General features: G+C 38.0%; 2 protein-coding genes across 3 annotated transcripts; both read right to left on the bottom strand.

Annotated features, from left to right (window-relative positions):
• Positions 1-147: 147 nt before the first annotated feature.
• On the bottom strand, positions 148-18,095 carry LOC100246103 (E3 ubiquitin-protein ligase SDIR1). 2 transcript variants are annotated; one of them, XM_002283112.5, is made up of 9 exons: positions 17,735-18,095; positions 8,246-8,429; positions 8,058-8,112; positions 7,857-7,909; positions 7,513-7,741; positions 7,060-7,174; positions 3,679-3,724; positions 1,296-1,421; positions 148-554 (listed from the first exon to the last, which is right to left on the bottom strand). In XM_002283112.5, the coding sequence occupies exons 2-9, from the start codon at positions 8,321-8,323 to the stop codon at positions 429-431; spliced, it is 828 nt and encodes a 275-aa protein (XP_002283148.2). In that variant the 5' UTR covers positions 8,324-8,429; positions 17,735-18,095; the 3' UTR covers positions 148-428. The 2 variants fall into 2 exon arrangements, with proteins under 2 accessions (XP_002283148.2, XP_010658542.1); XM_010660240.3 differs by having other exon boundaries at positions 1,296-1,424.
• Positions 18,096-21,460: 3,365 nt separating this feature from the next.
• LOC100251245 (aspartic proteinase PCS1) lies at positions 21,461-23,232 on the bottom strand. The gene has a single exon (XM_002283090.5). The coding sequence runs from the start codon at positions 22,947-22,949 to the stop codon at positions 21,639-21,641; it is 1,311 nt and encodes a 436-aa protein (XP_002283126.1). The 5' UTR covers positions 22,950-23,232; the 3' UTR covers positions 21,461-21,638.
• Between the last annotated feature and the right edge of the window lie 1,186 nt (positions 23,233-24,418).

Below are 24,418 nucleotides of genomic sequence, written 5' to 3' on the forward strand. Positions count from 1 at the left end.
AACAAACAGGTGATGAGAATATCCTGAAAATCATTCCTTCTGTTTTTCCATGTCTGTATTCACAAAGTGATTCGTGGGGAAATCATCATGATATGATTCTGCATATCAAAGGGGAAAACACATTTTGATTCTGCATATCAACACATCTAGGAGAATATATTTCCTTACAGGAATGCATACCCAAAAGAAAAAGGTTTTCACATCCATAATAAAATACATCAGTAGATGCAATTTCAAGGATACAATTTTGTTGGGTGATTGATGAATCCAGTATTCTGTCATTTCTCTGAAATACAAGTTAAAAGAGGAGTGCACCAGTCCAGACAGCTTGTATTTGTCATATAGACCATTCATTTTGATCCATGGATGTATTTTGTATATATAGGTATATTAATTAGGTACATTGATGTATGGGATTGTTAAAGCAATCAAACCATGTAAGAAGCATCCATTCCACCTTGTCCATTTTCTTGCCAACCTGGTGCTGCTCTAAATTTACACACAGGACATGTTCCCTGTTGCCTTAGCCATGGGTCAATGCAGTTTGCATGGAACTGCAAAATAAAGATCATAAAATTGCATTACACCAAAGTATTATGCTGACACAAATGAAAGGCTGAACAAGATAACCAACTTGTCAAATTAAATTTGATTCCCTCATTTTAAATACCATCTTCGGGATATATTTTGTTTAGGTGGTTTTGTTCCAAATGCCAATGATTTAATTATAAAAAAAAAAAGTAAAAATAAAAATAAAAAATAAAAAATAAAAAATAGAGAGAGAGAGAGAGAGAGAGAGAGAGAGAATAGGGTACCAATACTAATAGGTTTGATGGAAAAAGTAGGTACCAATGCTGTATGGTTTGGTCCAAATTGGAGACAAATATACACACTTGTATGCATGATTAGAGGTTCATGTTTTACTTGAGCTATTCCTCAAGTAATTGAAACTCTCAGATCAGATTTGGGATATTATAGGCTCATAGGACAGGCCTTAATCGGTTGGATGAGGTTATTTGTGATTATAAATGTGGGATGATGCAATCAATTTTGAAGAACTATATAAAATGTGAGGAATGATAATTGTACACAGTTCACAGTCCAGAAAAATACTTTCGCAATGGCTTAACATACCATCTTTTAAATTGCAGTTTTATTAGGAGGAAAGAAAAATAAATAAGTAAACAATTTTATCAGGCTCTATATGGAAAAGCAGTCAAATTTTGTGGAACTAAAAGAGAAAACTTAAGTTGAGAGTGGTTAAGAACTAAGAGTCAAAGCAAGAAGAAAATAACCTGATGCAAACATGGTAAGCTACGGATTAATTCTCCCACATTAACTTGCTCCAAGCAAACACTGCAAGTCAATTCGTCATCTGGGGCCTTTGTGCTCGCAACCGCGTTGTTAATGTCTTGTTTCTTCTGCTTTAAGAGAGTGGTGAAATTGATGACACTTTTTAACAGTGAATGTAAATTCAAAAGCAAAAGAAAATAATAGATTCAAAGGTGAAAAAATTGCAGATCATATCTGTAATATTAAGAATACAAGGTCAGTGAACTGAGAGAAAAATGATCCGCATGCCCTTATGTTGCATGAACAATTTTGAGTGACATACCAATACTGAACACCTGTTAGACTCAAAATATTGCATGACTTTGCCAATGTTACTCCTAACTTTACTTTCCTTTTATCCAAGCCGATACCATTAACCATGACCTGGCCATCAAGGCTGAGTTATATCTATACTATTATTTTCTTGGCAAATAATGGCATCATTAATCCCATGAGACTTTTACCCACTCATGAAGCAATTTCATAAGATGAATTACTAGTTAAACACTTCGAAGCTGCTGAATTCAATCCTCTGCTGTTTCTGGATTCCAAGAATCATAACCATACCAATACAACAAAGCACAATTTTAAGGAACCCTGGCTTTAGAAAGCAATTACAGATAAATATAAAGCCTATAGAAAAGCTGGCTAAACCTTTAACATCGAGGACTACCCTGTTATTCTCCTTAGATATTTAGTGAACACCAATCCACCTTGCTAAGTGATGTTCCTTAACTACCATCTGACTCGAGGTTTAGCAAGGACAGGAAGGCCCATTTTTGTCCTAGGCTGACATCATCATCTTTGTTTTTGTCTTAGTAAGTCATTTTTGTTGAACATGATTCCATCCTGCAAGAAAGTTTCCTTTGAACCATCCTGGGTCTGACCATCTTGCCGACTGGTTTGTGGTTTGTGTAGAAGAAAGTCACACCCTCAAATTCTGAATCTCCCATGGTATAAGAATAAAATCACTCTTAAAGACGTGAACCACAAAGGAAGGAACTAAATAGAGATTAATTCAAGTTAGTCAAGGCTATTTGTCTAATCATTTTCCTTCCAAGCTTCTGCTGTGTCCATGCTCCATTCTTACGAGTTGCAAAGCTCCTAATGGCAGAAGCTTTGCCTCAATATAAGTTATATAACAACACAAATTAGTTAACACAACTCTACAACTCTGCACAGTGCAGGAAAACCTGTCCTGGTTCTAATATTGAGAATCAGAAAATCACCCTCTGTCTAATTATTGATTAGACAGCGTAAGCAGGAGTATGATATGCATAATTCTTCCCATGTAGTTGTCAAATTCTCTTAAAATTACAAGAGTCCACCAAGTTTACTCTTTTTCTATACTCAATACTCCAATAATAGTCTAACAATCATCTCAATAACCAACTGAATTTCAAATTGGGGGTTCCTGAGAGGCATGTGCTGCATATGGCTCCTTAGCATTTTTGCATGAAGTGACTGCTCTTAAGATTCAAATCTTCGCGTTTACGCTTGGCACCCAGAGATGTTTACCAATGCCTCCTAGAGGCCAGAACAATTCACTGCCTTGACAATAAGAAAAGGCAATTATTTTCATATACACATAGGATGGCATATCTGCATACCAAAAACCCAAACCTCAGATGACATATCCAACAAAGGTTTTATAGGAGAATCTAATATAAAACTGGCAGACTATGCATAGAATGATTTGAATTCTGGCTATGTAATGTTTGTACAGAGGTGTAACAGTTTTGCACAGTGCTGCAATCGAAACTGCTCCAGCTACTGAATCCTACTTCAAACAGCAATTTTAGCCCTGGATCTCTCCACTACAAAGTCTTCATATTGCAGTTTTTCTTTTTTTCTTTTTTGAACTCTTTAAAGAAATTAAATGGTTTCCAATTGCCATTGGCATGGTGAAGCCATCTGATGCTCAGTGTCGGGATGAAGGCAACACATAGAACAAATATGGAGGGGCCTCTACCAAAATGGGTGACCACACCAGACCCTCAACTTCTCATAGAACTGCATGTCATGCTAAGAAATTAATCACATTCAGAGCAGATCAAATACCATGGCCAATTGAACAAGAATAAGCAAATAAAAATAATTATACCTCTAAGCAATACCTATCAAAAAATAAAATAGAATAATATAATTGAATAAACCAATCAAATCATGAATACAAGAAACCAAGAAAAGCTTGGGCATCTGCGTGTGTGAAAGAATGATAGAGAGAGAGAGAGAGAGAGAGAGAGAGAGAGAGAGATGGGAAGGGAAGAGAGACAATAAGTAGCTTTACTAGAACATAATTTGGATATTCACTTTTGTTTAAAGGGCTGAAAGGGTGATTCATACCTCAGCTGAGGCCGAAGATGAGCCCTGTTGCATTGATGAGCCACCACTGTTAACAGAACATATTTTAGTCAAACCATAAAGATCCATAGATTATCAAGGATTTCAACAGTATATACATGGCCAATCAAGAATTTCAGCATTCAGCAGAAGCTTATAACATTCATTCCCAGACCTAATCATAGGACAAATATAATCAAATTAAACTTTAAATTACTGTGGAAAAAAAAAATTGTATCCCAATAAGAAATCTAAAACTATGGAAAACCTGCCTAGGGTTTCCATAGTTGTAGTGCCTTTCTTCTTTGTCACAAAGGCTTTACTCTGACCCCAATGTAAAACAATCTGTGTTTGACCAATATAAAAACAGATCCAGGAAAAAAATTGACAGATGTTATACTTGAACCAAGCATTGGATGGCTAAGCTCTCTCTCCCTCCCCTTCGCTCCCTTCCTCTCTCCCTCTATCTCTCTCTGGCCATGACTATGATCTGACTGAAAAGAAGTGGCATGTGTGATTTATGTTAGTGAAGAATCTCTCTCTGGGTCATAAACATTATCTAACTGAAGGGGAGTTAGGACCTTCCGAATTATAGCACGCTTTAACCACTATGACCATTTCATCAAGGTGGAATTAATTAATGGATAAGAATGGAATAAAGAAATTTTCTTTTATGGGTAAATAGAAAATATATGAAAGTGCCAAAAAAGAGGTGAACCTTAGTATATGGGGTTCAGGAAGTATAGGATGAATGCCCAAGCATGGCTAAAGAAGAAAAGGAGAAGACGGGACAAAGCCAGCCAGAAGACTTCAACAAATGCCACCTGACCAATAAACTAAAAAAACGACAAACCCCTTTCTCAGGAGAACACCTCAACCTAAAGTATCATGATTTAAGTAATGTATCCTTCAACTTCAAATGTAGAAGCTCTGTCCCTTTAAAGATCTCCCAATTTCTTTCCTTTCAGATGCACCAACAAAACAGGCAGTGGAGCAGTACTCTAGGCCTGCAAAAGTACCATGCCAAGCCAAAAGGGAGCCCCTGAAGAAATATGACAAAACCCAACACCACAAGACAAGCAAACAAAAAATAAAAAAAATATAGAGAATGAGGAGAGAGAATAGGACCCAAAGGTTTTATGCCACTGCAAAATTGTTTAAAATGTGACTCCCAAACTCTTCTTCCTTTCTGTATAAGCAACACCAGCTTGCCATGGTAAAACCCATGACTATCAGTTGGTCAGTGGAGATTATTTTTTTCCCAATACCTATACGAAGAAACTAACTACGAACAGTAGGAGAACAGTAGTCAGAGTTGGAAGAGAGCACCATGTAAAGGGAAGTAACCAAGAAATAACCTTATTTGAGAACCTCCAAACTAAAACATTCTCCCTTTCTACTCTGATAAGGGATGTGCCTTAGCTCAGTCTTGAGGACGGGATAATAGGGGTTCAGTGTAGCACCGGATGTGTCAGAGTAGTCCCTATAGATGGACAAGCCATTAGTCCAATCAAGGAAGCCTGTCACTATAGAGCTTTGTTTCCCAATTGGGACTGTTAATAATAGCATCTAGCCAAACAGCTGCAGAAGAAAGAACGACAAGCAAAGAGCGGCAGGGAATAGGCCTAAATTACTTTGTTATTCGCCGAGAGCAGCTTCCAAACCTCAAATCACTCTCCGAACTCCATTACCCACATTCCAGTTGGATGAATGGTAGCAATACAGAAAACACTCTTCATCCAAGCCATTAAGCAGGAAGCAATTTAATTAGGCAGCCATTTCTGAGGTTAAGCAAACCAAGCCCACTCACTCAGGCAAGTAAGCGAACCAAGGTTTAAGACAGTTCAGGAGTCAATCAAGGGAGGAAAATTTCTGACATGTGATAAATACAGTTAAAAAATTCCACATCTCTGTCAATTCCCAATCATGGAACTTCTAAGGAATCTTAGCTTCCAATACTGATGGAAACAAGTGGCAGCCACCTTAAAAAGTTTATCAGAGGCGCAAAGGAGTGGGCTCCAAGGCCCAAACTTTAATTTAGCACTCTCTGGATGATAATGGGCTTAGTTGGGATCTTATATGAGTCAACATGGGTTCAGCCTAGAAAGTACTTTCCAGAAATTAAGTTACAGGCCTAGTCAATGGTTTTAAGTTACCATTTTCAGTCATTATTATTGTCATTTTCCAATAGTATTTACTGTGGTCAGTAATCAGTCCAAGTTTTTTATTTTCAAGTTACATTATTATTATGTGTCTAGTTCCAAGGAGTCAAAAATCCCTAGAAAAGTCTTATATAGTAGTTGATTAGTCTTTTGAGAGGAACCAATGAATGAATGAATTTCCAACAGCCACAATTTTCTTTGTGTGATACAAAGAGCACTTGGGTCTCAAGCCTAAAGGTTCTTTTAATATATCATCGGAATTTATCTATCAAAAAAAGGAAACCAAAAGGTTTCTAGGAGTGATTCCTAGGGTCTTTTCAATTATACTCTCCTTGCATTTTACTTTCTGTACTGCATCAAATACCCAACCTCACTCTCCAAAAAAAACAAATAAATCACAGAAAATGGCATGTATGTCAGCTGCCATAGTAACAACAAATCAAGCAAAGTCCACCACACCATACATCAAGCCAAAAGCTGGTCTTTTGGCCATTCTCCATAAAATTGCTTCTCAAAACTTGAACACATCCCAACCTTTTCTAATTGCTTTCAAACGAGCCCTCCCCAATGAACCACCAAAATGATTGTTTGCATTAACACAAATACTTTGCCATGAATGCTATTATTATCATGACAGAAAGTTGGATCAAAATGAAACAGATCTTAGAAAGGAGATTTGACAAAATCAAGCAAAATACTGGTCTTTGATCAGAAGCAAATGGGGAAAAGGCCCTAATATCAAAATGAATTTAAATAATGGTGAATAATGACACTAAAGAAATTAATAGGGAAATTTTAGAAAGAGTAAAGACTACAGGTATTATCCAAATGATTGTAGAAAATAATATTTAATGACATTCAAAGTTGAAGACCACTAAAACACAAACCCAAAAGAGTGATCATTTTGACAAATGGCATTAAGGAATGATGCTGTAATTTGTCAAGAATTCTTCCTACATAGGTGTAAACTATATACTTCATGTGTGATTGGATTGATACCCTTTCACAGCATCTTTCAAAAAATGTTACCTGCCTATCACTTATCAAATACATAATAATAACTTTGTGAACATTAAAAAATGTGCAAATTACCCAAGGGGATCTGTTCAAAGAAAAGGTAACACAAACCAAGTTAGGTCATTCTGTCTAAAAACAACATAAACAGAAGCAGCCCTAAAGCAGATAGACATCATATGCTAACAGATAAAACTCGGTAACTCACCCTTGAGTGCCAGCAACCTTGTACTTGTGCACAGGAAGAGCATTTATCTCTTCCTCGCTCATTGAAGGAGTTGTAGGTACATTCTCAGAATCCAGTGCTCTCAAAGTTTCATAATCTGCAAATAATTTTTTTTTTTGATAAGTAAAGTTTCATAATCTGCAAATAGTATATCTCTATGAATAACTTCATTTTTCAAATAATACAACTCCCCCCTTCCTTTCTTCCCCTAAAAGGGGAAAAAAGTACTAAATAAAAGCTCAGGTTTCCAAATTTATTACCACAATTTTTTGAATCCCAAGCATTGGAACTGGCAAGACATATATGCAATTTAAGTACTATCTATTATAACTTTTAATATATATATATATATATATATATACATATACATATATATATGCATGTGTGTGAGAGAGAAAGAGAGAGAAAGAGGTACTGTACTATAACTTAACATACCTAGGTCATCAAATTCCCTGTCAAGAAGTGCAAGTTGGAGCCTAAGGCCTTGTAAACGCCCTCTTGTTGCAAGTGCTATGGATGGTGGCATATGCAACCGCAATTCTGTGTGACCAAGAAGACCACTGGCTGCTGCAGCATGAGCTTGTGCCTGAGCTTGAAGTTGCTGACAAGTTGCATACATCCTGAGGGTTGTGGCCATCAGAAAGATGCCAAGAACCAGCCAGATCTACAAACATTGGTTAAGAAGGCCCTTTAAATGGCATGTGCAACAATTTAAGCTGAAGCATTGCTAAGCACAAGGGTAGATACTCCCCAAGCACAAACTCAATGAAAGAAAATACCAGAAAGTTAGGTGACATCTGGTGTGAGTTTAGTATCATGAACAGCAAAAGAACTGTTGAATCAGACAAGTAAAATGTGGATTAGAATGCATTTTGTTAGAAACTCAAACCACTTGTAAAAATTAAAAATTAAAATAAAAATAAAAAAAGGAGAGAGAACATAAAAAAGATATAACTTTAAAAATTAAATATTAAAAAGACCTGTGACCAGAAAAGCAAGCGAGTTGGTATTAACAGGGCGAGCTGCATGAACACGCTGATGGACAACAGAATCAATTTAGAACAGAGTACTGTTAGATTATCTTACAAACCATACATCTGTGATGTAATTTCCAAAGCCTAGGATACATAGTACACCAAGTCAAATTTGTGAAGTACAAGTAACATACCACTGCACGCCTCTCAGGAATAAATCCTGGAAATCCACTTTCTATGTCTGCTCGACTCCCTCGAAAAACAAAACTCATGGTTGCAGAAGTTTATGGGTAGTTGACTAGAATTTAAAGAAAAAATTCAATGATTTGCTGGATGTCCCAATGAAATAGAACAGGCCTAAAATTAACCTTCAATAATCTGCAAAATTTAAAAATAAAAGGAAGGAACAATTATTCAACAAGCAAGCAAAGCTTAATGAAATTCAAGGCCTGCTACAACTGCTTAATGTTGAAATCAAATATAAAAATAACAATGACACTCAATTTGATAAGCTAAAATTAACTGCTTTTCACAACTTTGTTCTAGTGATGTAGAAGGGGCAGTGGCAATTGCAAATCTTTCCTTTCTCGACTTCGAAGATTGTTTGGGTTGTGCTTCTCAGAAGCGTGTGGTCTCTTATTTTATTTTTTTCCTTCTCCTTTTTGGCCTTTGCATCCCTTATACACCTCCTATGTACTAGGGTTATGCCCCAGTGTTTCCAATTAATAAATATCTATTTTTTCAATTAAACTAGTAAGAAAAATTAACCCAGAAGAGACCCTAGCTTGCATGACCAGCACAAAAGGAGCACAAAATATTCTGAAATGATGATTAAAAAAAAACCCAAAAAAAAAAAAATAATCTTTCAAAGCAACTACTTAACCTAATAAGAGGCTTCATAAATGCAAATGAGAAACTCAAACAAATATTGCAGACCAAGATACCCACAAAAAGAACCCAACCATCAGCCCCTATTATCAACCTTCACTTCTTTTTCCTCTCATTTTTCCAAATAAAAATTGCTTACAACTATGGCAACTGAATAATCAATTAAAATCACTTACCATTTGTCAAGGAAAATTTGTTTCAGCAAAAAATGCCCAATTTAATTTAGATTGCTTTTAGTTTGAAAAACATTTTCTAGTTTTCATTTTCTAACCTGTTTTTTATTTTCTAGAAAATATAATTAATTAAGAAAAGTGAAAACTGTTTTTAGAAAATGAAATATGTAAAATCTTGTTTGGTTTCAGTTTTCACTAGAGTAAAAAATGATGAAAAAAAATGTAATTAAAACTTTATCTAATAAAATTGCCATGATATGAGTTATATTATTAAAAGGTAATATATATATACACACACATAAACATTATATGTAACCTTACTATTATATTGTATTTTTTTGTTATTCTTTTTTATTTTTTACTATATTTTTTATTTTAAAATAGTTTAGTAAAATATTCTAATATACTTATAATCAATCAAATAAATTATTTTAGTATAAAAATATATCCACTTATAATAATTCTTAATCTAATAAATAAAACATAATATTTATACCATAAATTTCAAAGAATTTTTTTTTTTTTTTTTTTTTTGATAGGCAAAAGCAGAAATATATTAGAAAAGGGCACCAAGAGGAAAACCCAATAGCATACAGGGAGTATACAAAAGGACCCTTAAGGCACACCCAAGAGAAGAGAAAAAACAAACCCAACCCTCATCTAGCGCCTAGCCAATCAAGAAAACTAGGTAAAGTGAGAGGACCTTCATTTACAATTGATTTTGTCCACCCCCAAAGATTACAAACAAAAGAATTTTTCAACCTATGAACCGAAAAGTCCTCATTATCGAAAGCAATCCTGTTTCTTTCCATCCAAACCTCCCAAAAGAGGCACAACGGGGCTGCCTTCCACACCTTTCTATGCTTCTTACCCAACATAAAGCCCCTCCATTCAATAAGGGTCTCTCTAGCCGAAGAAGGGAGGACCCAACACACTCCAAAAAGGGCGAACAATAATTCCCATAAAGCTCTTACCTTGGAGCAATGTATAAGAATATGATCAATTGACTCCTCTTCCTCACAGCACAGAAAGCATCTATTAGCAACAGCCCACCCCCTCTTTTTAAGCTGATCCATAGTAAGCACCTTACCCCAAGAAGCCTCCCAAGCAAAGAAACTCACTTTGGAAGGCACACTAGGGTTCCATATCAAACCATGAGGGAAAAGACCAGCTCTTCTTGAAGATAGATCATTATAGAGTGATTTAACTGAAAAACTCCCATTCGAAGTCACTTTCCACATCATTCTATCTTCCATAAGAGGACTAAGCCTTGCACCTCGGATTGTCAAAAGAAGCCTCTCCACCTCCTCCACCTCCCAATCATTGAAGGGCCTAGACAATCTAGGACTCCAAGCCCCTTCCACTCCCGAAGTGTCCCAAAACTCCTCTACCCAAGCCTCCTTAGAGGAAGCAAAAGCATACAATGAGGGAAAAGAAATGCATAAGGGGGAGTTCCCCCACCATATATCTTTCCAAAATTTTACCCTTCTACCATTCCCCACTAAAAAAACGACTTTATTTTGCATAAGGGCACCTTCCTTCCTTATTTCCTTCCAAAATCCTACTCCATAACTCTCCCTAACTTCTCTAGAACTCCAACCCCCTTCTTCCTCCCCGAACTTCCTACTAATGACATGCCTCCAAAAGTTCTCCCTTTCAATCGCAAAACGCCAATTCCACTTGCAAAGAAAGGCCCTACTAAGGATGGAAAGGCGTCTAACTCCCAAACCCCCCTTCCTTTTATCCATGCAAACGGTATCCCAATTAACTAAGTGAGGCTTCCTCTCCAAAGCACCCCCTCCCCACAAGAAATCCCTTTGAATTTTCTCCAACCTTAGACTAACCACTCTTGGCATTCGAAGTAAAGACATCAAGTATATAGGCATACTTGACAATGTACTCCGAATTAGAGTAATTCTCCCTCCTTTGGAAATAAATTGCCTCTTCCACAAGGCCAGCCGTTTCCGAAATCTCTCTTCCACCCCATCCCAAACAGCCACAGACTTGTGGTTCGCCCCCAAAGGGATCCCCAAATAAGAAGAAGGCAGCCTACCCACTTTACAGCCAGCCTTAAGAGCCAAATTCTCCAAATTCTCCACTCTACCAACCGGTAAAATTTCGTTTTTGTCCAAGTTGATTCTCAAACCTGATATGGCTTCAAACCACATCAACAACCAGCTTAAGTGGACCATCTGATCTTCAGAAGCTTCACAAAACACTAACATGTCGTCGGCAAACAGCAAATGAGAGACTAAAGCCCCATTCCCACCCCTTCCATCAACCCTACAGCCTGATAGGAACCCTCCCCCCACTGCTCTATGGATCAGCCTGCTAAGGGCCTCCATTCCTATCACAAAAAGGTAAGGGGATAGGGGGTCCCCCTGACGCAGCCCCCTTGAACTGTTGAAGTAGCCTTCCGGGGTGCCATTGATCAATACTAAAAACGTTGCTGTAGAGATGCACCATGATATCCACCCAATCCACTTCTCCCCAAATCCTATGCTTTGCAATACAAACAACAAAAAATTCCAGTTTATGTGATCGTATGCCTTCTCTAAATCCAATTTACATAACACCCCACTCTCGTTTCGTTTCAACAGAGAATCTATTGCCTCATTGGCAATAAGGGCAGCATCAAGAATCTGTCTTCCTTCAACAAAAGCGTTTTGAGCTGAAGACACCACTTTGCCCACTACCTTCTTAAGTCTGTTGGCTAACACTTTTGCCAACAGTTTATACAATCCGCCCACCAAACTGATCGGTTTGAAGTCTCTAAGCTCCTCAGCGCCAGGTTTTTTTGGGATTAGGACCAGGAAGGTCGAATTTAGGCTCCTAACGAATCTGCCACGCTCATGAAAATCTAACAAAAAACCCATAATCTCTTCTTTGACAACATCCCAGCAAAATTGCCAAAACCTAATGGGGAAGCCGTCTGGACCCGGAGCCTTGTCCTCGTTCAGGTCTGAAAGAGCCTTGAGGACCTCTTCCTCTAAAAAAACCTCCTCCAATCTAGCAGCATCCTCATCTCCAATTCTATTAAAGTCCAGACCTTCCATAGAAGGGTGACAGCCCCCCGGGTCAGTCAACTAGTCCTTGAAAGCTCTAACCACACCCCTCTTTATCTTCTGCTCCTCTGTTAACCATACTCCGTCAACTTTAATCTTGGACAGGCAGTTTCTCCTTCTATGGGAGTTAGCCATTTTATGAAAAAAACCTGTGTTTCTATCCCCCTCCCTTAGCCAAACTTCTCTTGATTTTTGTCTCCAAGAAACCTCCTCCATTAGAGCCCATTTTTCGAAGTCCCCCTTTGCTACCTTTCTAGCTTCCAATTCCTCCAAAGATAAGGGGCGAAGCTTCTCCTAACCATCCCAGAAATTCACCTTGTCCAGGGCCACTTTCTTATTGACACCCACCTGCCCAAAAACATCCTTATTCCACGACTTTAGAATAGCCTTCAAAGCCTTCAACTTCTCAGCAAGGATGAAGCTAAACGAGCCATTAAAGCTTAGACTCTGCCACCACCCCTTCAACAGATCCTTAAATCCCTCCTCCTTAAGCCACATATTTTCAAACCGAAAAGGAACAGGACCTCTTCTAACTCCTCCCCCATCCAATAGAATAGGGAAGTGGTCGGATACAGGCCTAGGAAGAGTACACTGCGCCGCCCCCTTAAAGTGACCCTCCCAATCCTCCAACACCAAGAAACGGTCTAACCTGGTCATAGCTTGATTGTTCAGACCTCCACTCCAGGTGAATGGACCCCCCTGAAGGGGAAGATCCCTCAAATCCAAGTCATCAATCACTTCCGAAAATCTTCTCATTGAAGAAGACAATCTTCCCCCTCTTCTGCTCTCATTTGGAAACCTGATTAAATTGAAAGTCACCTCCGATACACCAAGGATCGCTCCAGAGACCGCGAATGGCCCCTAGCTCTTCCCAAAACAGCTCTCTATATCTCTTTACCGTAGGGCCATACACTCCTGAAAAAATCCAATTAAATCCATCTTCACAATTCTTGAACCGACAGGAGACGGAGAAAAGTCCCACCTCCATCCCTTCCAGCTCCAGCACTCTTTTGTCCCAAAAAACCAACACCCCTCCAGTTGCCCCTCTCGCATTGAGAACTCCCCAATCTAAGAATCTCCCCACTCCAAGACTTCTCACCACCCCTAGAGACATCTGAGACATTTTAGTCTCCTGCAAGCATACCAAATCCACTTTTTGGGATCTGATTAAGGCCTTAATTGAACTCCTCTTATTTTTGTCATTCACCCCCCAGACATTCCAAGATAGGATTTTAATCTTCATTTAAGACATAGAGCTCTGTCCTCGTTTCTTCTATCCGAGCCTTTCTTCCTGCTTTCTCCTTCATAATTAATCGACCATTCCAGTTTTTTCACTTCCCTATCAAACCTAGTCATCCCTGAAATTCCTTTCTTCTTGCCTTGATCCCTCCTTGATTTCAGCCTTAACAGTAATTTAAGAACTTCCCCTTCAACACCAACTGTCGAGAATCCCAAAGTCTTACTGAACTTAGCCAAGCTACTGTCATCCCAACCGCTACCCTGGTCCTCTTCTTTCTCCAGATCCTCACTCTCCTTTGACCTGAATCCCCTGTTCTTTCCCCCCTCTGTACCCGTCTCCCACAGACTGCCATCAGTCAACAACGCACGCAACGGAGCTTGATACCCAACACCTTCGTCAATAACTACCAGACCCCTAACACCCCCCACCACCATAGCCCGATCGCACCCAGAAAGAGTAGAAGAAGAGAAGTGGACCCGATCCCCCCAAGAACATCGATAACGGGCTCATACCTGGATGCTTCAACTGACAGCGCTTCTTCAGTCATTCGCGCTCTCGCCTTCGCCATTAGAGACTCGAAATCCCTCCAATCTCCTCCTAGGATGCAAGCGATCCCCCCGTCCTCTTTAACTTGGCCACCCGAAGCTTCCATCGAAGCCCTAATCTCCATCCCCCCGACCTCAGCACGAGGAGAAGCCCTATTTTCTTTTATCCCCCCCAACACCAGTTCGAAACCCATGTCGGCCCTCCCTTCGCAGCCCGCGATCGACCCCTTTATGAGGAAAGGCCTTTCCTCGCAGCCCATTACCCACCATTTTAACGTGATGGGCCTGGGCTCACAATCTGGCCCAAACATCTGGGCTCCCACATATTTTGACTTAAGACCACCCTCTCCAATCCCGCTCCTGGCTTGGGCCTCCCAATCGGGCCCAAAAACACAAGCAGCTGGCCCAGATTTAAAACCTCCCAGGTTTGCTAACTTCCCTCCACCTCGACTGCTGATCCCGCAGCTGTCTTCTCCATCAGTCACCTCCTTTCTAGGCCCCCTTTCAGCCAACTCATATGGACAGCCTGAAACCCCTTTTGAAGAACTACCACAGGGCGACTCAACTACTCCCCTCTGCTCCTTCGGCTGTCCAACCTTCACGAGCACGCCTCCTCTACACTCATCACGAGACCCACTCCCTGCAACTTCTACAGCCACTGCATCCCCTTTCCCGAGAGCACTTCCCACCAGCACCACCTGAGAGAACCAAGGTGGGGATTCCCACCACAGCTGGACTGAGAAGCACCCCATCTCATCCACAATCTGGACGGAGGAAGGTGTGTCCCTGCCCGCCGATTTCACCAACATTCTAGCCCATTGCAGCTCTGCCATTGATTCCGTCTTGTTGTCCACAGCAATGAACCCACCACAACCATCTCCTATCAACTTAAACACCTCTCGATTCCATAAATGAAGGGGAAGACCTACCACTCTCACCCATACCTCGCTAGCAAAGGCACCATTGCAGAAACACCCCACCTCCGGGTGCCATCTTTCCATCATTAAAACACTGCCTAGAACCTTTCTCTTCCCTCTAGCAAGAACACGCTCGGCCTCACTCATCTATTCGAACTCAAATAGTATTAGCCCACCTCCCATTACAGCTATGTCCAGCTTGCCTTTGAGGAGCCAAGCGTGGACAGCCCAGTTTTTCAGATAATCCAACGCAGGAGGATGGTTCTCCACCTTATCCCATCTACCCACTAAGCAACAACCCAGTTGCTCTAATCTACCAAGCTTCACCCTCCTTCCTGCTTCCAGCCAAACCTTGTCCCCAAGTCTCCCCAATCTCAGATTTACTACATCTGCATATGTCCTTTGATCAGGCTCCTTTTCCTTCTTCAGCACCTCAAGAGAAAGAGAGTCCTTTACTCCTCTAAAAAGAGCTACCCCAACCTCTCTCAGCTTCTCAGCCAAGGTGTTCCATCCTCCAGATAGCCTCTTTCCTTCTGGAAAAATTAAGCAAAACCTTTTTACCTCCAAATCATGAACAGAACAGAGAATGAATCTACCCGCCTCATTTGTACGACGCTCCAATCTATACTTCCTTCCCTCCTCCTCCCATGCGAGGGACCAATTACTATCATCTCTATCTCTACAGCAGGACTCCACTCCTACCAACAAACTACTGAGACTTGCATCTCCAAATCTGATCCAAGATGATAGCCCTTTACATCTCTCCCAAATACATCCTCTCAGCTTTCCTCCTACTTCATCAATCACAAGATCATAAGCTTTAGATTCCACAGTAAACCGTCTTCTACCTCCTCTAGACATAACCTATCTAATTCCTTACAGGAAATAAGCTTATTGGTGGTGGTTGTAAATAATGAGCTTCAAATGTGGATATCTTGGCATTATCCCATGATATTTTCTGATATAACAGTTCCAGGACAACTCATTGTTTTCAATTGCAATGACTTTCAAAGAATATTTTATTTCAAATATCTATGAGATAATGTTTTATTCATACTAATATTTATATTCCTTTTATATCGTTGGTCTGATAAGGTCTTTTACGTGTTTCAATTCCCTTTTTCTTTTTCAACTTTTTTGAAAACAATTTTCACTTTTCTTAAGAAAATTTTGAAAACACCATTTTCACTTTTTCCATTTTCTAAGCTCCATTTGCTAGAAAATGAAAATAGAAAAATATCATCCAACCATGTTTTCAAACTTGATTTCTGTTTTTTTTTTAATAAAAAAATAAAACAATCCAAATAAATAAGGCTCAGTTTTTCCTCAAAGATTAAGAAAAAGGAATAAGAACCTAGGAATTTATTATTAATCACTCTCGGTTTTGTAGGAGTCCCAATATGTCTTACTACAAACTTTGAAAATTAAATAGCCTCAGCCCAAGCCTCTGCTATCACATATTTACAGAGAAACAAATTTGGAGTGTCAAACACATCTAAACTCATATCCATGTCATGTAATGTCAACAAATGTACACATCCCCATACCCCTGCTACAGTTATGCCAAACACATCCCAGACCCATGTCACATTATGTCTCTCACATTCCATACCAGTACCACCACCATAGCTCATCGGCAAATCTGAGGCACCTACCCACCCTCCCAGTCCCACTTGTAAGCTCCCTTCTTAATGAATGTCCTTATTTTCTCTCCAACCCCACTCCCCCCAAACCAGTGTAACAAAGACAAATAGAAGAGGAACTGTATCTGTGTCCATGCACAAATAGGAAGAACCGGATTAAAAGGTGAAAGCGAGCTCGACAATGTTCTTTGTCTTTTATTCTGGTGGGGATGATGAGAGTGGCAGTCGGGTGGGCATCAGGAGAATTATATGATTTACTTAGAAAAAGACTGCTTTTGTGGAGAATTCAATGTTTTAAAAGGATTCATATGCGACATTTCACAATGTGGAGCTTTCTTAAAATAAAATAAATCAAAATGAAGGGGGTTTGATAAAAAATGCAATCAAGTGAAGACGAAGAAAAGATGCATTTGAGTGAAGGAGTTCAAACCCTCTCTCTCACATGGACTGATGCAAGTAAAACACATGCATGTAGTTGCACTAATTTCTGACACCCACTCTCATTCCATCACAATTGCATCAGAGAAAGACATAGCACAAATCTAGTCTATTCCAGTAGGCAGATCGACAATGCAAAAGATCAGCCAAATTATTTCTTTCAGCGTGTCACTACTATGACATGTGCTAGTGTTTCTCCTTTTGGATGATTGAAATTGACTCATTGTACTTCTGCATCAGTGCACCGTATTTGTGGAGTCATCTTCCTTTCATAATGATCACAAATTAGCATAGAGTAGAAGTTCTTATTTTAGATAATCTCATCAATGTCTAATTTTTTTAAACATAGATGCGTTCAATTTTTCTCTGATAAGGGGAAAAAATGCAAACAAACAAACAACTTTGGTTTACCTCCAAGAACCACACAAAGATTTCGCCAAAAAAACCCTAAATCCCAAAATCATATTCCTGCCTTAATTGCATAAAATGAACATACATTTCTTTATTTTCCGGAATAAAAAACTAAGAACAAATGTCACAATTTCTCGACCTTGAATAAGCAAACCCTAATGCTCGTTTGGCTGCTAAAGAAATCCTTGGAATAGAAAGGAAAACAAAACTAGAGATCTTACAAAAAGGCATACCAACAACAATATGTTATGAATGTCAAGATTTTCGCTCTGTTTTCCCACGGTTTCTCCGAAACCAAACGGAATCGTAAAGCAACCAAAGGGCAGAGAAATTCAGAAGCGAGAGGGAGGAATGGAGACTTACAGAATCAGATCGAACCAATAGATCAAACACTTGAATGTTGAATTGATCACTGTGGACGTTCCGAGTTGACACGGACGAGTTAGCGTCGAGTTTCTTCTTTCTCCTCCCCCGGATTGAAGCCGAACGCGATCTCCGTAAGGTTGTCGGAGTTGTGTTGGTGGTAGTTTCACTCGTATCTCTCACGACGACGTCGTTTTAAGAATGCCTAGTTGCCTTGCCACTAAATTTTATTATTTTAAATGAAATCTATCTATTAATTAAATGGGCAATATGTTGAGATGATGTCTATCCTGTTTTGATTCATTAAATTCATCATATGAAATCTAAAGTCTAAACTAAAATAATGATAGGTAACACTACATTCCTGTCTTTCTCAACAAGGGTTGTATATTTTATAGTTGACAATTGCTTTTGAAAAAGAAAACCAAAATTAAAAATTATATTAAAATATTAGTGGGATTATGATATAAAACTTCAATATGAGTTTGATAAAATAATTTTTCTTAAAATAAAAAAAGATTTAATATTTAGTATAAAAAATCATTAATATTTTTTTATTTTGTAATTTTGTTCAAATATATATATTTTACTTAATAGATTGTAAAGTTTGAATTAATTTTATTGCACTTTGTTCAAAATGGTGGAAATTAAGTTGTCTGATTAATTTGACTCCCACGAGCTAAGTAAGCACCTTAAGGGGGCTAAAGGGACAGTGTCTTTTGAATAAATATTTATTTATTTAATAATTAATGAGTGTGACCACGATTGAATCTTGTTATATATATATATATTTTCGTGTATATGCTTGGTTTGATTAACATTACCCGAGTCGTTAGCATAACTCATGCTTGAAATAAGGCATTGCATATTTCAAATTTTAATTAAAAAAAATGGTTTGACTATAATATCAAAGTATACTTTTTCAGTATTTATTGAAAATACATTACTAGATTGAATATATTTTCAAGTCTTATTATTTATATCAGAATCTCATTTGTTTGTAAGATTGTACATATTTTCATTTGTTGATAACATCCTAAATCCCACCATATATGCTAAATAGTTCAGATTCTTTATTATGTAGGCACCGTTAAGACACCATAGCATTTTCTTTAAAAACATCAATATATTTTATTATAACTTTTTAAAAAATAAAAAGAAAAACGAAAAGAATTTTCCCCTAACTATAATGAAATAAGGTTCACAAAAATCCTGATATATATATATATATATATATGGATTTAACTAAACGTAATTTTATAGAATTTAAATAAATAAAATTAACAAGCAAATAAATAAATATTTATAAAATATATTTAATAAAAATAATTATCAATTTCTTATTAGTTTTGGTTCATTCACTGAATTAAATTTAACATTTTCAAAATTTCATTTGTTTATATGATTTTTTTTATAACTTTGTTTTAATAAATAAAAAATTTTGCACATTTATATTTGATATTTTATTAAATATTTTTTTTAATCATGGTTTATATTGATTTTGGGATAGTTAAATATTTTGGATTTTGATATTTAATTAAATAACATAATTCATAATGACACCTAATTATTAAAATTATTGATAATTCTCAATTAAAAAACTTCATCCCCATCAACCAATTTATACTAGTTATTTAAAATTTTTAGTTGAATGTTATGTTTGGTTTCGGAAAAATAAAAAAAAAATGTAAATATATATATATATATATTTATATATTTAAAGTTAATAAACTATTTTTATTCATTATTTTAAATTTATGCATATAAACATTTTTTTTATAAAATAATTAAATATAAGAAAATTATTTTTTTTAATTTTATTTTGATTCCTTAGTATTTTAATGGGAGTCAAACATGACATAAGTGGTTGTGTTGAATAATTTGATACATAATATATTGATATTTATTTTAAATTTTCGGTACTATAAACTATTTATTTATTGAATATTTTTTATAATATTCCCACTTGGCCCCCACGGCAATTTCTGACTTCCCCCCCTCGAGCTGAGCTATGCCAGTCTAAGGAATTGAATGGATAGCCCATATAGTGCCAAATTTCAATTATTCGCACCTCAAACAGGGGACTCGTTTTCTAGGGCACCACCTAAATTCATTATTCAGTGCTTTGATTTCACGTTCACCTGTCTCTTCTACGGTTCTACCTCCCTCGCTCTCAAGTGTTGTCCCCAGCAATGTACAAGTCAACAAAATCAGAAAAAATAAAAAATAAAATAATAATAATAAATAAAAGAAAATATCAGAATTGGGCAAAAGCAAAATCATCCTGTGTCTTCCACCTAGTCAAAACCCGAAAAACCAAATCGTCGGGTTATGGCCAGCTGTTTCCTGATCTTTGGACAGGAAACCTTTATAGAGAAACGTAAATGATGACACGATGGCCAGTTTCAGAAACTTTGCGAAGTTTAGTTTTTCCATGAACTGGGTTTTTTACTTTGTTCTGCCAACCACCAGCTCAGCATCTGCGCTCCCCAAATTACCAAATTTTAAGAGCTCGGACAAAAACGGATGCAACTTGCCTTGATAATATTGACCTTCCGCCATTGGTAAACTGACAGAGATGTGGGTTTTGGCATTTGGTTGGATAAAATACAAGAAAATTTGCATTACAGTTGGCTATGGCTGAAACTAGGAGATGATCCCAAAAATGCTAATAAATGTGGGCGAGGGGGGGCCCGTGAGGGTGTGGCTGCGAAATGTGAGAACAAAGATTTGGTTCACCTGCTCTCTCAAATTGCATGATTCTCCAATTGAAAATTCCAATCAAGACAGACGAAATAGTATCCTTTTCTCATTAATGCATCCTATACACGTGCTTTGCCAGGGGCGACCCACTCCATGGGTCCCACCTTCGATTCAATTATTCATCATATGTTGTACACAGTGTGGGAATGGGCGATCCCACGGTCTGTATTGAATCAAAATTCAAACGTAAGTCCGGTGGGACACTGTACGGCGGCACTGGAAAGTGCCAGCCTGGTGGTCAGCACTATGAGCAGAGGTCAAACTTTTTTTTTATTCCATGAGATGAAGCTCGATGGCCCACTAGTGGACCACCGTCGAACCACCATGGAACACGCCCCACCAGATCGAGCCGCCAGAAGCCAAATACGGTGGATCCCACCACTCAACTGCCTTGCAAAATAAATCAAGATTTTCCCATCTGGCATCAACTATTATAACATGCGTTAAGACGATACGATACCCCAGTAGTTGACCAAACGCATGTCAAAACAAGTGGAAATAAAAACAAAAAATTTAAATGAAAAACCAAAAACTTCCTTTGGCAAAAAATAAAAAATAAAAAAATTTGATCCATAAAAATTACAATGAAAAAGGATATAAAACGGAAAAAATCAATGTATCTTTTAAAACTATTTTCTATCGTAATATTTTTATCTTAAAAATTTTTTTTTAATAATTATTTTGAAAATTTATTATTTTTAAATTATTTTTTATATAAATATTTAATTTTTAAATAATAATAATTTATTTTTATTTTTTAAAAAAATTATATATATTTTTTCAAATCACTAAATTTTATTGAAATTTGTTAAAGAAATAAAATTTAAATTAATATTTTTCTATTTTTTTTTCATCAGGTCATTTTTAAAAAAATAAAAATTTCACATCTTTTTCATTCTTTCTCTGGACCTTCGGTCTTAAATAATTAACTTATATAAATAAAAACTTAATTTTTATATCCAATTAATCCAAAACACGATTTTCCCAAACTTCATTATGATCTTGGTATGTACACCTTTGGCAGCTCATCGGGCAATACTGTCGAATCATGGGCCATATTCTTCTTGGCACTGGCCCATGATCCGTGACCTAAAACATCATATTAGGATGGCCATGTACACATAGCAACAACTTCAAACACCTAGACACCTACTCCTAGTCGTTGACCAGCTAGATCGCACCTAACCTCTGCAAATCCAACCCTTGATTTTGCCAGATCGAACTCCATCCACACGTTCTGCTGATGATGATGCCCAATGATGTACGACTCCACACCCAATAGTTCAGAGTTACCAAACGTAAAGCAGTACACTGAATCACTTCCCCTTATCACGCCCGGTACCCGATACATTAACCTTTCGGCCGATACGCTCATTTCGGCCCCCCGAAACATCAGTGTCACGGTTGGCAAAGGAGGCAAAGTCCGACGCGTCAGGGGAACTCGGTAGCACAAGTCCATTGCTCCTTGGAATACGAAGTTGGGGTCTTCCAGAACTTTCAACGACGCTTTTGTCTGCCTCACGAACTCGTTCTTCAAAGCGGTGTAAACCGGGCCCAGAAGGAACGTGAACTGAGTTCCGGAGTCAACCATAGTTTGACCCGCTCCGGTATGGTCCGGTGCATAAACCGATTTTGGCAACTGTAGCATCGAATTAGCTACTTTAATACCCTCAAGCTGAACCGTGTACGCAACTCGGTCGAAGTACGGCAACGGAGTCGATATTTGAACTAGTGGAGTGTACTTTAAGGCCTTGAGCCACGAAAAACTCGATTCTCCGAAGAGTAAGATACCGGAGGAGTCCTGGCCCGATATGCAGTAGGAAAATTTCTGCAAGCCCATCTGGGTAACGAAAGAGAGAGACCCCCTATTCATACCAATCAAACCGGTAGTCTTGGAATCTTCATCCGAGTTACTACTAAACCCAGAATCCATGCACCCGAATATCGTGGCGGGTATGGCCGAATTTCCGATATGAAAAGTATCGGAGGCAAGGTTGCCTTCAATGGAGGAGGCGTCGGCGTAGGAGATTATGGCGTGACAGAGCTTTTTCTTGTCGCAAGAAACGGGTATGGAGAAGTCACGGGTCCGGGTTCGGCAAGTGGGTGAAGTACAAGGAATAGGTGAATATGAGGAAGAGCGAAGTGGGTCAAAAACAGAGTGCAAGTTTGGGGCTTTTTTGCAGTGAAGCCATGAGAGCTCGCTTCCAGTGTCAAGAACCATGGTGACGGTTTGTGGAGGAGAGCCAACTGTGAGTGAGACCGTTAAGGACACGTTGTGGTGGAAAGAGAGCTTGCTAGAAGGTCTAGGAACTGACCCAGAAGGAAGGACCTGCGTTTTAAGGGGTAATATAACAGCTGGCGTTGAAGCTAAGCAGAGGGTGAAGGAAAGGAAGAGCTGAGAGAGAAGAAGAAGAAGAAGAAAAGAGAGCATGGTGGAGATGAAGAGTCCCATGCGAATGAATGCGGAACTGGGTGTGATGTAGAACAGAGTCTGGCAAGGCTTTTGGGTTTCAAATATCAGAGGGACGGGAACTCAAAGACTCCGCTGTTCGATCATCGATGTGTGTGGGTCTCTGTCCTTGTCGTGGAGACTGGTGCTCCACTTTTATAGATAGGTTTGATTCTATACGCTTACGTGTCTACATCTTCTTCATAGGCCATACACACCGTCTATTTATTACTTCAATGACTCAAAATCTCAAAAAAAAAATAAAAAAAATAAAAAATAATTTCAATTATCTCCACCATAGCAAACAACATAAATTCCATTTTCTAATTTTAACAAATTTTAATGATTCAATATTATTTCAAAATGCTTACACTATCTTATAGACGTGATAAAGACATTCTAAGACGTAAAAGTTTATTAAACGTAAGACAGAAAAAATCGATTGGAAAGCATTTGAAAGACATGATTAAAACTTTACTTAGAATACTTCTCTTTTCTACGCTTATTCTATTAGTGTTGAATAAATCATCTTTCCACTCTCTGGGGCAAGAAAAACAAGGGCAGTGGTGTGGCGGTGCGACCACACTAGTGAGCACTTAATCAAGTAATCACTAGACCATAAACCCCCAAAGTGTGTTTTGGGGTTTAGCCAATGTCGGTGAAGAATAGTTGCGCACGCAGACATGTCCCTTTTGAAAGTGGTATGTGGAAGGTAGAACTGGGGGACAGAGGAATGGAAAGTATTATGAAAAGCGAGGTGTATCTGCCATCTACCCATTAACCTACCACTAAAATCCATTCCATGGCGATAAGCATCACATTTGTAGAGGTGATTGTGACTCCATAATTAAATAAGGATTTGAACTTTCCGCAAACAAGGAAAATTGTGACTCCTCTGCCCCCCCTGGCAGCTGCCATCTCTTTTGTTCCTATCAGTCTAGTTATCCAAGTTGTAATCACTTGTTTTCTTTTTGTTATTTGTCTTATTTTATCTTTTCATATAGTCATAATGATTCTCTTTTCTTTTCTTTTTTTTCCTTTTCTTTTTCTTCACTTTTAAAAAAAAAAATTAAATTCAAATTTTTATTTTCATTTCCCTTGCTTTACTCCAATTCTTAGGTATCAATCAATGAATATATACCAAACAGATGTCAAGGAATTATACCCACCTTTCATATTTGTGACCACACCAAGAAACACAAATTCTTTCCTAGGGTGTGGTGTACCCCATTCTTCTAATTTCTTCTTTCAAAATCACCTCCGACGATCTATAATAAAATTTCACCCCCTTCCTATCTCATCTAATTGAATTCAAAAAATTCCAATATCAATTATCTTTCATCTTCTCACTAATTCGATTCATATCGGTTTGTAATTAAAAATATTCTCAAGAGTCTGAATGATATCATGTTAGTACTAATACAATTGTTTTGAGTCACATTTAACAAGAGTAATCCATACAAATCTTCAAT

Source organism: Vitis vinifera, chromosome 13 (assembly GCF_030704535.1).
Source record: "Vitis vinifera cultivar Pinot Noir 40024 chromosome 13, ASM3070453v1".
In the NCBI taxonomy this organism is placed as follows: Eukaryota; Viridiplantae; Streptophyta; class Magnoliopsida; order Vitales; family Vitaceae; genus Vitis; species Vitis vinifera.

Bases quoted from the DNA above. Each gene is read 5' to 3' on its own strand.
- LOC100246103 (XM_010660240.3), bottom strand. From the start codon at position 8,323: ATGAGTTTTGTTTTTCGAGGGAGTCGAGCAGACATAGAAAGTGGATTT. The intron at 7,742-7,856 runs GTATTTTCTTTC...CAATGTTTGTAG, and splicing joins AGATGTCACCTAACTTTCTG to ATCTGGCTGGTTCTTGGCAT. The intron at 7,175-7,512 runs GTATGTTAAGTT...AATTATTTGCAG, and splicing joins CAGGGAATTTGATGACCTAG to ATTATGAAACTTTGAGAGCA.
- LOC100251245 (XM_002283090.5), bottom strand. From the start codon at position 22,949: ATGGGACTCTTCATCTCCACCATGCTCTCTTTTCTTCTTCTTCTTCTT.